Here is a 17747-nt window from a genome sequence, read left to right as displayed (position 1 = left end):
CAATGATGTTTACAGTCAAAAGCAAGCTTGAATCTCTGGGAAATATTAAGGAGCCAATTTGTCTAAAATAAGTGATTGATGATTTCAGAGGTTTGTTAGAAAGGTTACAGAGTTTAAAGGAGTGCAAGGCTCCAGTGAAGGATAATATATATATATATATATACAGTAGAACTTGGTTATAACGAGCACAGAAATAATGAGATCACGGCTGTAACGAACAAAACGCCAGAATGATTTTAATTTACACGTATTCCCATAAAATCGCTCGCTGTTACAATGAGCATACAAAACGGATATACCGAACAAATTTTGGTAACTATGCAAGCAAACATTCTTAATTGCTCGGGTAGTCGAAAAAACCCAATTCTTGGAATAGACGAAATTGAAATGGGCGACTTAGCTTTATGACCACCTGCATCGGATTAGTGGCCGGTTTATGACCTTGTCTTTCCAGGGATGGGGGCTAAACAATAGTGCATTGGCATTCCGCTTGTCGCATTACCCTATCTGCAGATTGTCTTGTATTCACTGAACCATAAATTTATTTCAGGACTTATAAGAATTTTGTAAACGGGACTTCTAAGAACTTTGTATGCAGATCACTTTATCATTTTACAATAAAATCAGTAAGAAATGAACTCTTAACTTTGGAAACATGTCTACTAACAAAAGAAAGAGTCTCATTTGCAAAAAAGTCGAAATTATTTGAGTTAGAATGTGGTGCAAAAAATGTTGAAGTGTGTAAAAAGTTTTCTTTGTCCTCTTCAAGCGTATCAACATTGTGGAAGAATAAAGATGTTTACATATTGGCACTAGAAAAGAACATAACTGAAAAAAAAAAAAAAAAAAAAAATTTAGAAAGTGCGAGGTTACAAACATTGATGAAACACTGCTTTAATGGTTCACAACACAAAAGAAGTGTTGGATTTTCAATAGACGGTCTGATCTTGAAGGCTCAAGCAGAAAATATTTGCTAAACAATTTGGACGCAACGATTTTGTATGTAACAATGGTTGGCTGGATCGATTTAAAAACCAACATAACATCGTTTATGCAAAAATTTGTGGAGAATCTCCATCTGTAGATCCAATAATGGCAAATGAATGGATTGACCGTGTTTGGGCAGAAATCAGGAAAGATTTCAATGATGAAGACATCTACAATGCCAACGAAACAGGACTTTTTTATAATTTGACATCTGACAATACATTTAAATTCAAAGGGAAAAAATGTGTTGGTGGAAAAAAATCAAAGGCTCGCTTGACAGTGCTCAAATATGACAGGAACTGATTAAAAAAAAAAACTGTTTGTTATCCGAAAATCGTTAAAACTTCAGTGTTTCAAAAATGTAAGGAAAATTCCTGTGGATTACACTGCAAACAAGAAATCTTGGATGACTTTGGATATCTTTCGGCAATACGTAAATGATTGGAATAAGAAGCTATTCAAAAAGAAGAAAAATATTTTATTGTTAGTTGATAACTGTCCTGCACATCCCCAGATTCAAAATTTGTCCAACATTAAGCTAGTGTTTCTGCCTCCCAACATCAATTTTACAACCAATGAACATAGGTGTAATCAAGAGTTTGAAAGGATTTTATAAAAGATTTCTAGTTCTATATCTGATCAGTCAAAGAGAACAGAAACTTATTGAGTCTATATTGATGTTGGATGCCATAAATTTATTGAATGATGTGTGGAACAACGTTACTTCGACAACCATATCGAATTGCTTCAAGAAATCAAATTAATTTCAAATGAAATTTCAATTGTAGATGAAGAAGATGGAAACAAAGAACACAACTTACCATTATCCAAATGGTTGCTACATAACAACATTGTACGTTTTAATACAGATAACATCGATGAATCTGTATGAGTCAATGACAACTTATTAACTAGTGGTCTTCCTACAGAGAGTGACATTGTAGATGCTGTGCTCAAAAAAGACGATAACGACGATGGTAAAGACGATGATTGTGATGATGATAAGATGACAATTGAAAGTGAATCAGTGCTGACAATCTCACAAGCTCAAGGTGCAATGGACACAGTCAATTTTTTTTGAAGGAACTGAGGCAAGTAATAAGACTTTTAATGAGTTGAGTGTTTTAAGGGGAAACTTAAGAAATATCAAAGTGAAATCTTTAAAACAAACATCAAGTTTAAGATTAATAAATAAAGACTAATTGAAATCGTGTTTATTATTAAATAGTATTGTTTTTAATTACAGAGAAATAAATTGTTTTAATATTAAGTGTATTGTAGTTTATACAAGCATATTAATACAAATAATATGTAGGTATATACTTATATATACTTATATAATTTTTTCTCTCTAATATTTCTTTTGTTTTTTGAATCTATCTTTTCATCAAGTTATTGAGAATTTAAAAAAGAATAGGAGGTAGATTTAACTCATTACTAATATAAAGTGTTCTTTGTTTAACGCCAGGGGTTCCCCCATCTACGCTATCACTGATATAGCGAGTAATGGTTATAATGAGAAAATTTTGTCGGTCCCTTGATGCTCGTTATAACCAAGTTCGATTGTATATTAAGCTACAATTAAAAAGACTGCATGTAAGTCTATCAAAACATTGGGAATGTTAATGAGAGCATCATTAGACTTCAAGAGTGAATTGCTAATGTCTTCCCAATCCAAAAGATGGTGCTAAAGAGTTGAGTGCCTACAGTATACACAAGTAAGTTTTACTTCTGTGGTAGAGAAGATTGTGGAATTGATGGTTAAGGATGTGATTAAGGAACATCTCGACAAAAAATGGTGTCCTCAATAGATCTCAGCATGGGTTCGTTGGGGGTCACAAACCAACCAATCTGGTAAATTACTATTATGGAGTCATTAAAAGCTGAAAGAAGGAAACAATTTCAACATTACACAATATTAGACTATAGTAGAGCTTCTGATATCATCCCTCGTGAAAGGCTACTATATAAACTGAAAGAAACTGAGATTACTAGTGAGATCCTATCTGGATCATGGCCTGGCTAAAAGACAGCAGAGAGCAAGTCACCATAAATGCTGTCTTCAGAGTGGACTAATGTAACAAGTGAGGACTTCAAGGATGGCATTGGATCCCATTCTATCTGTAAATTTCCAAAAATGATACTGACAGGAACATTCAAGGGAAGCTGTAAAAGTCTGCTGATGATCTAAAGTTGGGAAGAGTGGACAATTCAAGCTAGTTGATGTTGCTTCAAGTTGTATATATGGTCTAAAAAATGGCAACTAAAGTTTAATGCTTCTAAATGTAAGGTGCATTTATTATGCATCTGAGGAACAGAAATCCTAGATTCATGTATAAACTTAGGAGGGGAGCTAAAAAGGATTCAAGATGAACTTAGATTTTATGATTAGGTCCAAAATAAAATTTTCCATGCAGTGTAAACAAGCAGCTAAAAAGGCACAGTGTCCTGTCCATGATTAATAAGACCTACCAAATCCCCCCCCCAGCTTTATACAAGAAGTGATTAGACATATTTTGAATATTATATTCAGATGTGGACACTGTACTTCTGCATAAATGAAATGAACTTTTAATTTCATTTACTGTAGAAGTGGCACTCTTCATTTGGTGGGTGTGATGCACACTTCCTTTGGCAAAGCATCTGGCATTTGCGCTGCTGGGGTAAATGTTGCTTTGTTTCCTTCTTATTTTTATAATTTCATTTTATTTTGAATGTTAGAGTTTCTTGGTACTAAGATAGCAGTAAAAGATTAACTAGCTGAGTATAACCCTAATGGAGGATGAATTTACCAATTAGTTTCATAGTATATTAGTGCTACTTTTTTCTCAAACATAATCATGTGTGCCCTTATGATAAAGTTACTTTTGATACAGTCCACTGGCATTTTATTTTGACCCTTCCTTTTATTCTTTGATGTGTTTTTTTTTGTCCCACTTTACACTCTTTAATTGCATGTTCTTGTCCACTCTTAATTTTCTTCATGGTGTTTTAATTTATTCTGTCATTTGGTTTTTCTTAATGATCTTATCACAATTGAATTTATTTATTTATACTAATCCAATATATTATTAGGATTTAGTTTAAGGTTAATTTGCATTTGGTTTGGAACAATTGACTGGGTGGACTGATGTTCAAATTTGATTTTTTTTGTTAAACTTGTTTATTTTAACTATAGAAGGGGGATAACCATGGCATTATAGTACTGATGAACAAGTTTCAACAGAATGAATTTACTTTGTTCATTATTTTTCATTTGTAATCAGATTGAACTTAGATTGAACTTTGTAATCGGACTGAATCTATCATAGGGACACCAGTTGACCTTTAGCTGGATAGCAGTCAATGACTGAAACATGATTCTTTTGAAATTTGCAAATGCCTGACAAGGTGGTACTTGTGGTCTCCCTGTCTTTATTTAATTTCATTTATTATGATTGTTTGTTTGTTTGTTTGTTTCGGAATTTATTGGGCGCATCGGCAACTATGGCCATAGTGCGCCACATTTATTATGAAAGTGCCATGCTTCCTTTCATATGCCTCCTTGTGTAGGTAGTCCAGTGTTTGCACTGCTGGCAGCAAGCATTGCACTGTTTCTTTATTTATATAATCTCATTTTATTTTGAATGTTGGGTTACTTGGTGCTTATGTAGCAGAATCACACTTTTTCACAATTATAACCCTAATTGTAGCATTAATTTGCCACATTAGTTTCATGGTATATTAGTGTTCCTTTTTTCTACAATAGTCTTGAAACACAGAAGAATAAAATGTATACAGATAAACGTTCTATTAAGAACTACATAAGAATAAATCTATTATGAAATATATAAAAATAAACCTATCACAAAATATATATGAATAAATATTCTATTATATTCTATTCTATTATATATTTGGTGCTGACATTCTGAAGGACATTTAAATGGAGTACAAAATACCAAGAACTAGCAAATGGTAATGTGACTCAAAGAAACTGTAATATTTATAACATACACACACATATATATACACACACCTGATGTATGGTTATGATGTGACTGATCTCCAATTTCTCCCATTCCTTGCGATACTGTAGACGAACTCATATGACTTGGAGTTGGATGTGAAATCTGTGTACTTTGCTGGTGGTAGGGAGGAGTTCCAGAGTAAGACTGGGGATGATTTTGACTTCCAATGTGCTGAGGTCCTATCATCATATTTGAGTGTGGAGATGCCTGAGACGAACTCATGTAGCCCATTGCAGAATTAGAAGGAGAAGGAGGTGGAGCCATACCATGACCTTGTGAATAAGGCTGACCAGGGGACATCTGAGGTTGACTCTGAGGAGATGGTCCAGCCCCAACTGAAGGATGTGGTGATGTAGAAGGTTGTGGATGATTCTGAGGATTTATGACAGAGCCTGAAGGAGTTTGACCACCATGTACTTGCTGAGGTGGTGGTGGTGGTCCCATACTTGGGCTTGGGGTTCCAGAACCTGGAGGTGGAGGTCCCATACCTGGACTGTGGCCACCGCCAGGAGGTGTAGGAATTCCAGGACTTGGAACAGCTTTACTTCGATTTGCCATGGCCATTAGCTGTGCATAACGAGGATCTTCCTGCAGACCTTTCTCTTCCATTGTATTAATAGCCTAGTAAAGCAGATATTTCCAATATAAAATAGCATATTAATTAATAGTCTAGCAAAAGCAAATATTTCAATATATCAAATCAGAGAGCTAACTAATATAGTTCAAAAAAAAATTATAGTGATATAAAATAACGAGACTGATCGCATGCTACTTGAGGGGTCAAAAGTTCCTACTCACTTATATCACTGACAAAACTTGCGCATTCTTATTAGTATTACAACAAATGCTGAAAGTGGTCATATAATCTGACAAGTCTAAAAGCAAATGGATGCTATTTTCAACTTTGCTGAAACTTAAGTAAGCAAAATCCTTTTTTTATTTATATGCAGATACCCCTCTGAGTAACACTTATCATCTACATTGAGTGCACAAGGATTTTTGACTCATCTACAAAAAGGTTTGAACTATAATACAATAAACAATTTTAAAAAAAAGTAAAGTAAAGTGCAGCCATTATCAACCCACTGCAGGGTGGAAGCCTCCTCAACAATTCATGCTGAGGGAAAATGGACCATAATTTGCCACGCTGGTCCAGTGCGGGTTGGCAGATCGACCGTATTCAGCAGTCAGGGGCTTGAACCTTGGTCTACTCAAAGAGCGTGTGCTACTGCACTCCCGCTCCTGCCCACTCGGCTACGGAGGCCAATAAACAATTATCACATACAAAATCTGATCTACTTGGAAACTGATAAAGAAAGAAAACACCTGTTAGTTTTTCTATTAGGGAAATCTAATCATTAGTGACTGTTACTAATGTTTTTTTATAGAACTACCAAAATAGCCTGCTAAAAGAGAAAACTTTATCATGTTTTCTCTTTTTTATATGACTAAGTTTCCCAGTGTGAATAGCATATACTAAGCTAACCGATTTTCTTTTTTGTCACTTTTTGTAATCAAAATAAGTCTATTAGTTATATTAGCATTACACAGTTTAGGCAGACAATGTTATGAATACATGTTTGCATGAACACAAATACCATGTTTGTTGTTTATTTAAACAAGTAATAAGCATGTTATCTTGACATACACTATATAATTAAGTTTTATTGTATTTCTTGCCTCTGGCAAAAAAAATGCTCAAAATGGAATACTGCAAAATTTTATTTTTTATTTTGACACTACTTTGGATAATATGAATAAATAATAATTTTAATAACAACAGTCTTATTATCAAAAAAAAAAAATCACTAGTTAGTTTATTTTGAATACTCAGCAATACAAACTGAGTGAAACAAAGTCAAAACCAAGGCTCTAGAAAATAACTCAAGGGCAGGAGTGCAGTGCATGTTATGCACAAATACAGTAAAATAAAGAATTTTTTTGCAGCACTGGAAAATCACACTAATATAATTCTAATATACATAATAAAATTAACTGGACACAACCAACCACCCCATGTACTTGGTACCAGTACCCGTCACAAGGGGGACAGTATGGGAATTCCCATAAAAAGAGAAAAAAAAAAAATTATAATAATAATTTATTATCTTGCACATAATAAAAATAGGCATTATTGATCTTCATTTGAATCTGTGGAGTTGCTGGTTCACAAATACCCTTTACACTAGAAAGGCAAGTGGTTTTACATAGGAGAAAAATAAAAAAAAAACTACATTTATAGTGAAGCAAGTCTAATGTATAAAATTACATAATGGTGGAGAAAATGTTATAAAAATACACACAGTTGAGTTGACTAACATGGCTGTATGTTGGGAACATCTGAATTTTAGCTGATATACAGCGGGGTCTCCAGTGCTTAACACACAAGCTACATCAAGCTAACAGAGCTATTCTGAGTGACTTGCAGAGTCATTTCAAGCAATTCTTGACTGCTTAGAATTCCATAAAGGTATTAAATGGGAAGGGAAAAATATCTTTTATAGCTTTCAGTAGAAAGAAACAGAGATTTAAGTTCAGAAAAGTGTGTGATATTGATAAATCATTTCAACACTTTATACACCATGATAAATATTTTAATAAATGAACTACATGTTACAAACCCAGTAATGTCTATACCATAGATACTCTTGGGTAGTAATTCTGAGAAATAAACAAAATTAAACTTTTAAAAATTTTAAAAATGTTATATGAATTAAAATGTAGTCCTGGGTTAATATGCAGATGCATTGCATATTTCAAGATCAAGCCTGTATGCTGCCGCAAAAAAAGGGTACAGCCCCATTGTTAGTTGCTGTGCTGTTATCTCGACTGCAATAAAATAGTTGCAACAAAGTTGTAAACTCTTCTGGCCTAGGACATTCTGGCATATAAATGGACATTTAAAGCCTGGTGTAGCCAAATGGTGAGGAGTGAGAATGCAGTAGTACACACTCTTTGAGTGGACTGTGGTTCAAGCAAAGTGACTGCTAAATCCAATTAAAATTGTATTCACGATTTATTGTAAACTTCTCTGACTTAGTGATTGTGCTGGAATATACACAAGAACATTCTTTACAGTGAATTTTCACTGATAATTTTTATTTCCACAATCTACCCAATGCAGCTTGCTAGATATTTAGAATTTTAAATGTGGCTCACAGTCAACAAAAGGTTAGATACCCCTGATAATATAATGTGTTTTTAAAGGTGCTGAACCAATATGATTGCATATAATTCTAGCAATATTTGTGGGAAAAACATATAATTAAGGTATGTACATAGGTCAGAAGCATAACAACAGAAGGTACCACACGTCACACACAAGCAAAGTCACTTGTGCACTAATGCTATTCACTACTTGGGCAAGCCATGGCATTAACCCTACAACAGATGTGCTATATCATGGAGTAATATTTCAAATGCTAAATTCTTTTGCAGAAGTAATACAATATAGACTATTTCAAGAGACACAAATTACCAAGCAAGTCCCCCATACTGAACTTGATTATAAAATTTCATGAGACTGATATGTTACTGACAAACCACATAGTGGCAGGGCTAAGATGTCAGATGCCACAAATTTCTTTACAGAAACAATCAACATATAGCAATATCTAAAAATTTTAGTAAGATTACAGGCCAAATGGATGATATGGAATGTTGGGGGAAAAATTTCCAACAAGGTGATGCAAATGCACACACATCTGTGGGGGCACTGCATGTAATTAAATCTGTTTGAAGATCACATGATATCTAAAAGACTCTGGCCACCAAGATCAAAATATCTTAACTTCCCTTGATTTTTTTTTTTTTTTTTTTCTGTGAGAATATCTTAAAAGGGTTAAGCATTTGTAAACTATCTACAGTGAATTTTGGATGGTTCACAAGTGCCCACTTTTTCATAAATGGACATCATAACTGAGTTAACTACTGACATTCCCCAAGACATGCTCCACTGGATCACCAAAAATGTGTCATAGAGTAAAAAAATATGTGGAGGTCCTAGTCTCAAAACTTTATTAGACAGTTGGACAGACAACTTGAGTAGTTGAGACCCAATAAGCAGGACCCACTAAATTTTCCTTTAATCAGGGCATTCACTTGCCCTGCATTACAGGAAAATGTTTTGTCAGTTGTATAGTTGTTATATAGTTATATGTCTTAACATGCATTTAAAGTTTGTTTTTTCTTAGTAATATATTACTAAAGTTTAAAAAACTATTTATTTAACTAAAAAAACTAATATACATTAGTGCATCAGAATCATTTCTACACACACACAGCAAACCAAAGTTATACAGTGGCATCATTACATTACATCCCATATTGTGAATTTCTTCACAATGTTGCCTATCTCATTATACCTCGAATAAGTAAAGCATTCCCAGTAAACAAGACTATTGTTACTTATTCTTAATGGGTACCACCACCCAGATGGCCATTTCAGGGCTTTTTAGCCCTAAATCCTAACACATTTACATGAATTAAACTACATCCTACTTGGCATCTTTCATATATGAAATTAAGTGATAACTATACCACTCGTGGTACCTATATTCACTCACCAATGATGGGCCAAATAGCCCTGAAACAGCCTGAAATCAAATAATCTGACACTTCTTTTGCATAGACATTAATATCCTGCCCTTTTCTTTTCTCTCACAATCAACATTTGGGCCACGACTACTGATTAATTTAGTAAAAACAAAATTTTAAGAAAATGAGAGAGAGAAAGAGAGAGAGAGAAAGAAAGAAAGAATGCACAATCACAACAAAAATTACAGAGAAATGAACTCCAAGCACTGATAATCATGACTACGATTTTAAAATGCTTGAAGTGCCAAAAATGACAACTGTGTGGCTTATGAGCACTCTCCTTGGCTGAAAATGAGTAGTAAACAATAATGTACTGAGTTCATTAACTATGACTGTCATCTTCAATTAAACGAAGGGAGCCTATGACAGGCACACTGCAAACAAAGATATTGTTAATCGAGAAAACACTTTACTTAAAATTATCAAATCTTTGCTCACAGAGAATGTACTACATTTTTCTTTTCAAAATCACCAAACCTGCAGTATGCCCAAAGAAGAGTTCCTCTTTTGGGCACACCACAAAGCAGGTCCCTACATATGCACTTACTTTTTTTTTTACCAGGATGAAATTGCTGAATCATTCTTTCATAAGATGATATATTCTGTATCAATTAAGTATAACAAATCTTCTGCATTTACAAACTTTAATTTTCTCTTACCAGGAATTAAAAAGTACTGTTATGTATGTAACAAATTTCAATTTGAAATATACAGGCAGTTCCAGCTTTACGAGTTCCCAGGTTTACGAGTTTTTTTTTTTTTTTTCCAAGTATCAACAAAATCAAAAATATGAACATTAATTGCAAAAAATTAATGTTAAACAGTCATAAATACCACATTTCAAACCATGACATAGCTATACAATACAGTGTTCCCCACTTTACGATATTAATCTGTTCCAGAGACACCATTGTTTCGTAAAAATATGGGTTCACATTATGAAAATAACATAATGTGAACCCAATAACACATTGTTTTTTTGGTAATTTTTCCATGACCTCAGAAGTGCCCACTTTTTCATAAATGGACTTGTTTCATAAATGGACATAAATGGAAATGTTATTGGGTTCACATTATGAAAATAACATAATGTGAACCCAATAACACATTGTTTTTTTGGTGGTATTTATGACGATGATGAAGAATGACCTCAGAAGTTGAAATTTTTACTATATAACTCTCTAAAAGATCGTTTTTATAGTGTAAATTGTATTAGTTACCAATGCAAATCATTAAAATGCACTACACTTTCAACGTTATCATATGTTCTGTTATAAGAACCAATTTTGAATGGCTTTGTGATATTTTTCTAAAGTACATTTCTGGAGGTCCATACCAAAAAACAATAAAAACAATTTGCACTTTCCGGTTTATTGGGCTTTTCTGTTACTGCAAGCAATTATAAGTGGGTAGTAAACTCGATCTTATTGGATTTTCGAAAATACCGAATTGTGTGGTTTTTTACGTTATTACGGTGAAATGTGTTTCTCCTTTACTGAAACCTTCAATTGTATAAAAAACATAAATAAATTTTCAGACTCTTCTCTTCATTCTTTTTTTTTAAGCTTCGTAAATTTGTTACTCTGTGCAAATTGTGTTAGTTGCAATTTGTGCGTTCCGTTAAAAAATGCTTATGCATACTATTGAAATTTATAAAGAAAAGAGAAGATTATCTTGGAAACAAATGCCTCTTGAAGCATTTCTGAAGAAGACTCCTTGTGCAACAAACCAACGAGTGTCAAGCCAATAATGAGTGATCAACAAGTGTGCATTTAGTTGACGATGATGAAGAATAAACATTCTTTAACATTTGTAAGTCATAAATAATTTCTTTATTATTATAATTTGCTTGATTTTACAGGCTACGTTTTCATTTCTTTGGATAAATCAATCATTGTTTAAACAAACTAATTAGCTAACTAATTTCATTGTTCAGAACATAACCCCTATTTTTAACATTATGTCTATGAGAAATAAATTCCCGCTTTACGAGCGCGTGACAGGAACGAATTAACTGGTAAAGTTGGGAACTACCTGTAATATGAAATGTAATATACTTGTTTTTCTTTAGCCAATTATCCTTTCTTGTTTGATCTGTGTGTTTATGATGGTTAGTTATTATTGTTATTTTATATTGTACTTTATATGTAGTCTTATAGTTATTATTAAACCACTGGTTATTTTTATTTTTAATTTAGATAAAGAGTTTTTGTAGATTACTACTTAATATACGTAAAACTGTTATTTCATTCGAATCTTGCAGCCATTGTTTTTGTATAAAGTAGTAGGGAATTCAAATTTTTTAATTGTGGTAACTAGGCAGCTCTAACGTGTAATGATATAGCGTAATACGCATTAGATTCTTTTAGATAGCGTAGTATTGACAATTAATTAATTAAATTTATTGATCTTATTAATTTAAAATATCATGCCCCAGACTAGAGCAAAAAAGCAACGGACACAAAGTGGCAGGAGTGCTGTGACTCGGGGGAGAACTGAGGGGGGCAATTCTCCAACGCATCACAGCCTAAAAAAATGTGCAACTTGTGAAATGTTTGCCGAACTCTCTGGAACAGAACATGATCTAGCCAAGGAGGATGTCTTTGTGCGCGCCAGGTGCAGAGAGTGTCTAGAAATTAGACATCAACTCAGCATTCTACTGGACGTCTATGAGAGCTTGAGGTGTAGGGTAGATGCCCTCAAAGAAATTAATATGAGGGGCCCGTCAAGCTGTCAGCTGCCCAACTCAACGGCAGAGCTCACTCCTGGGCATCAGGCAACACAACGGCGATCTCCAAGGCAGAATGCGCTGGTCCCAAAGGAACTACTTATTGTTGGTGACTCTACTGTCAGAGAGACGGGGAATATATTGTGTAAAAAGGATAGATGGAACAGGACCAGTATATGTCTGCCAGGCGCCTCCGTAGCCAGGTGGGAAGGAGCAGCAGTGCGTAGCACACGCTTCTTGATTAGACCGGGGTTCGAGCCCGTCACCACCAAATACGAAGGATGCGGAAAGGTCAGGAATGACCACCGCATATTCGCGGAGCGATATGGCCTTAGTTGCTAATGCTCCTAAAAACCAAATAACAAACAAACAATATGTCTGCCAGGGGCAAAAGTTGATAACATTGCAAAGCGATCATCTTTTAAGGGCACAAAAGGGGATATTGTTGTACACGTTGGAACCAATGACATTAAGAGTAGGAGATCTGCAGATTTACTTAACAAGTACAGGTCAATGTTGCAAGAAAGGCGTGAGTCACAGTTAAATTTGAAAGTGTCTGCAATTCTGCTCAGACAGAATAGGAGGGAATACATGATGAAAGCCTTGTCAATCAATTTGGCCCTGGAAGGAATGTGCAAGGCTCAAGGGGTAGAATTTTTTTCAGCATGGTCTCTGCTTTTTAACAGGAGACACTGCTTCAACAGTGATGGGATACATTTAAATAAAAAGGGTGCAAGAATATTTGCTGATGCTATCGAGGCAGTGTTAGGTGGGTCGGAAAACTGCTAGCTTGGGGGATTCAGAGACTAAAAGGTTAAAAGTAGCTGCAGGCAGAGGTGAAGATGATTCTTGCACAACTTCTATTAGAATAAGTAGCAACCTGGAGCAAGGGGTGTTGGAGGTTTCAGGGACTGATGGCAGTCATCGTGAAACAGGTAGGTATATGGGATGTGTTAGGGTAACTAATAATAAGAACAGGTACATGTATACTTGCATGTATACCAATGCTAGAAGTATAGTAAATAAATTTGATGAATTCAAAGTGTTGGTCAAGACATCAAAGGTGAATATTGTTGGGATAGCAGAGACGTGGTGTCACACAGATATAAGGAATGCTGAACTGGAATTTGGGGAGTACAATGTGTACAGACAGGATAGGGAGGAGGTGTTATGCTGTTAATTAAGAAAAACATAAAATCAAAAGAAGTGCATCCAGTTGATATGGATGAACAGTGCACTGTTGAATCAGTTTGGTGTGACATAAGCACTGTGAAAGCAAAAATACGAGTAGGAGTGTGTTATAGGCCTAATGACTTGAATGAGTACAATGAACAATTGTACACAGAAATAGAGTGGGCTAGTAAATCAGAATGTCTTATAATGGGGGATTTTAACTTCCCAGATATTGACTGGAACTTGTGCGTTGGTCACTCACACACTAGTAAGACTTTTGTGGATTTATTGGATGATTGTTTTCTGCAGCAGCATGTTCGAGAGGCAACTAGAGAGGGTAATACTCTTTATCAGGTTATCAGTAGTGATCATTCGTGTATTAAGAATTTGCAGATAAAGGAACCACTAGGTGGCAGTGATCACGGTGTACTGATGTGGGATTTACTTAAAGATATAATTACCATCAGGGATAAAGGAAAGGGTTTTTGCTTCCGTAAAGGTGAGTACAGTGGTCTCAGACAGTTTTTAAATTCTGTACAGTGGGATCAACTGACGATGTTACCAACAGTAAATTCTAAGTGGGAAGCATTCAAGCAATTAATCATGGATGCTACTAAAAGTTTCATACCTATTAAGAAATATTGTTCAAGGTTTAGGCCTAAATGGTTATCAAATGAACTAATGAGACTCGTGACAGAGAAGAAAAATGCATGGGATGCATATAAATTATCAGGTGACTCAGAAGCCTATGGCAGGTATAAGATAGTCTGTAATCAGGTCACAAAGGAGGTTAGGCAGGCAAAGGCAGATTACAAGAAATCTTTGGCAAAAGATGCTAAGAAAAACAGCAAGGATTTCTTTACTTATATAAACTCTAAAAGGAAGGGAATGAATCTGATTGGTCCACTTGATGTCGATGGTTCGACTGTTGATGATCCTGCTCAGATAGCAAACAAACTGAATGAGTATTTTGCATCTACATTCACATATGAGGAGTTATTAAGGTTTGAAAATGGCAGAAAATTATCAAATTGTAGCAGGGTGCTTAATGATTTTGTAATAACTGAGAGCAAAGTGGAGGAGAAATTGTTGAAGTTAAACATAAGAAAGGCACCTGCGGTGGATGGGATCTATCCAGTTATATTAAAGGAGGCAGCAAAGCAACTAAGCAAACCCTTAGCCATAATTATGAGAGCATCCTTGGACTTAGGGGAGGTCCCCACGGACTGCAGATGTGCAAATGTATCCCCAATTTACAAAGGGGGATCGAAGGGTGACAGACTAGTTAGTTTAACTTCTGTTCTGGGTAAAATAATGGAGTCACTGGTTAAAGATGCATTGCAGAATCATCTAGACAAGACTGCAGCAATAATTCAGACAGAGCATGGGTTTGTTAAGGGAAAGGTTTGTCTGACAAATTTGATAGGATATTATGATGTGGTTACAAAGGAACTGGATGCAAAAAATAATTTTGATATCATATTTGGATTTCAGGAAAGCTTTTGACACTGTTGCACATGGAAAACAATTGTACAAATTGGAGCAGAATGGTATTAAGGGTAAGTTGCTACAATGGATAAAAGGATGGTTGAGTGAGAGAAGACAGAGGGTGATAATTAATGGGTGCTGCTCTTCGTGGACTAATGTTATTAGTGAAGTCCCACAGGGTTCGGTGTTGGGTCCTCTGTTGTTTTGTACATTTATCAATGATATTGATGAAGGTATATCAGGCTTAGTGTCGAAGTTTGCAGTTGATACAAAGGTTGACAGAGTTGTTAATGACAGTAATGGCAGTGTGCTACTGCAACAGGATCTAGATAATTTGGGCAGATGGGTTAAGAAGTGGCAACTGAAGTTTAACCTTGACAAATGCAAAGTACCGCATATGGGTAGAAGTAACCTCAGAGAAACGTACCAACTGTGTGGTACACTTAAGGTGGTACAAAATGAAAAAGACCTGGGAGTAATTGTGCATTCAGATATGAAGTTTTCTGAGCAATGCAGATAGGCTGCCAGTGCAGGTCATGGGGTTTTGTCAATGATATATTGGAATTTTGCTAGCAGGGAAAAGGAGGTGACTGTCCCTCTGTATAAGGCAATGATCAGGCCACACCTTGAGTACTGTATACAGGTCTGGAGGCCTCATTTTAGGAAGGATGTAGATTTGCTTGAGCATACAGAGAAGGGCAACAAGATTGGTGAGGGGAATGAAGGGATCCTCTTACCAAGAGAGGCTTAAGTTCTGCAAATTGCAGTGGCTGGAGACTAGGCACCTGCGTGGTGATCTGGTCTGATTGAGGTGTATAAGGCGAGGGTTGAATGGGTTGAGCACGCTGAATTCTGATGGGATCCTTCCACTTGTTCAGATTACGAACCTAAGGGAGCATAAATTCAAATTAAGAAAAGACAGATGTAGAATAGATGTGCGGAAATTTGCCTTTATCCAGCGGGTGGTTAATTGCTGGAACAAACTTCCATCTGTCGTTGTGGAAGTTGATAGGTTAAATAAACTTAAGGAGGAACTGGACAGGCATTTGGAGGGAATGGTGTGATTTTTTTTTTTTTTTTTTTTTTTTGACTGATGCTGCATAAGCTCATACACTTGCTTTCCTGCATCACATGCCACTACTACTACTAGTTCATTTCTGTGTATACTTTAATAATTCTTGGTATAATATTGAATGCTATTTATTAAGAAGAAAGCTTCTGTAGCATACCTTGATATGAAACTAAATCTAATCTCTGTTAAAGACTGCAATATTAAAATAATATTGATATGTATGTAATTTCTATACTTACTCATGACCTATTAATATAGGCTATATAAGATAAATTATTTTGTAAATTCTAAGTTTTGAATTACAGACTACTAATACCCTGGTAGAGCCAAGCTAGAGGGTTTACATGATGTGAGTGATAATGAAATATAAAATAAGTGAATGTGGCTTTAAAAAAGAAATAAAATAAAATAAAATAAAAATATGACAAACTCAATGAAAGTGGACATAACAGGATTAAAAGTTTGATATGAGTGAACTTAAAATGCTTTTCCTGTACACAAAACAGACCAACTTTTAAACCAAACAGTAAAACAGATTCTTATACTCAATTAATATCATAGTTTCATTATATTCTGGTTATGCATTGGTAGATGCTAAATATTAATGATACAACTTGCAATCAAATCAGGAATGCGCCAGATTTGTATCCATATAAGAATAGAGTTAATAGACTAGCACATTCTAGCACCCTGACTGCAGAACTATCCAGTTCTCAGGGATAAGTCATTAAGAATAGCTAAGATTAATTTCTTTTATTTCTGTCAGTATTTTCTTTCATCTTCTCAACCTTCAAACCATGCATGGTACTAAGTACTAGAGGTCTTAATATCTTTCATTCTTGGGGATTTCATGGGGGAAAAAAAAAATTCCAACTCATAAAAACACACAATACATACTGTGCCTGACTTATGGTGTAATTCTAAACGGTATGTCAGCAAGGAGAGAAATTAATTAAACAAATTAGTTAATAATATCAGGAAATTTACAGCTTTGTACTTATATGACAGTTAACACAATGGCACGTTCCAACAACCTGACTGCTCAACTATCCAGTTAGGAGTCATTTAGAATAGCTAAGACTGATTATTTCCTTCATTTCTGTCAGTATCAAACTGAAAAAAAAAAACATACAATGCATACTAAGCATGACTTATGGTGTAATTCTAAACAGAGTCACGGAGGTTAGAATCTCAAATCAAACAATATAATGCAATGTAACAAATACATTGCATTATATTTCAGGCACATTCAATTGTTACTTCTTACATTAATTGGATTTTTTCTTTCTTGATTTATAGGATTGGATTGAAAAGTAAATAACTATTCATCTTGTTACTAATTAGATAAATTATAGAATTTTTAAAGTACTGAGTTGTTGGAATAAGTTTCAATAGCAAAAGCTTAATATACCCGGTCTGTCTGGAATCTCACACACTTAATTATCCCCGGTCTGGAATCTCACACACTTGACATTCCCGCATGTCTCAAAGAGCATCACGGGAGCATAGAAATTTTTTTAAATTACAGCACGCATTCGTTCTTCACTCAACTTTGCCAACTGAAGACATTTTTAACAAAACAAAAGTCTATCGTTATGACTATTGGCCTCATCTGTTTCACATATTTTAGAGTTTTTAATTAATTTATTCTTCATGACAACCAGGGATGGAGTTGTGCACTTCTGCTTCCTTG

The 17747-nt window shown here is 34.9% G+C and overlaps 1 protein-coding gene across 7 annotated transcripts in view; it reads right to left on the bottom strand.

Annotated features, from left to right (window-relative positions):
• The window catches only part of brm (ATP-dependent helicase brm), a 714323-nt gene that overhangs the window by 655985 nt on the left and 40591 nt on the right, over window positions 1-17747 (bottom strand). For all 7 annotated transcript variants that reach the window (XM_090374387.1, XM_090374383.1, XM_090374382.1 and 4 more), the window contains one exon: window positions 5006-5618. In XM_090374387.1, the coding sequence (XP_090230513.1) occupies window positions 5006-5618 (613 nt within the window). The remainder of the gene's footprint in view (window positions 1-5005; window positions 5619-17747) is intronic.

The sequence above is a fragment of the Mastigoproctus giganteus genome, chromosome 5, assembly GCF_048544385.1.
Source record: "Mastigoproctus giganteus isolate SK-2022 chromosome 5, ASM4854438v1, whole genome shotgun sequence".
Taxonomy (NCBI): domain Eukaryota; kingdom Metazoa; phylum Arthropoda; class Arachnida; order Uropygi; family Thelyphonidae; genus Mastigoproctus; species Mastigoproctus giganteus.
Note: the sequence above shows the minus strand (reverse complement) of the source record. Positions and strands in the feature narration are given on the sequence as shown.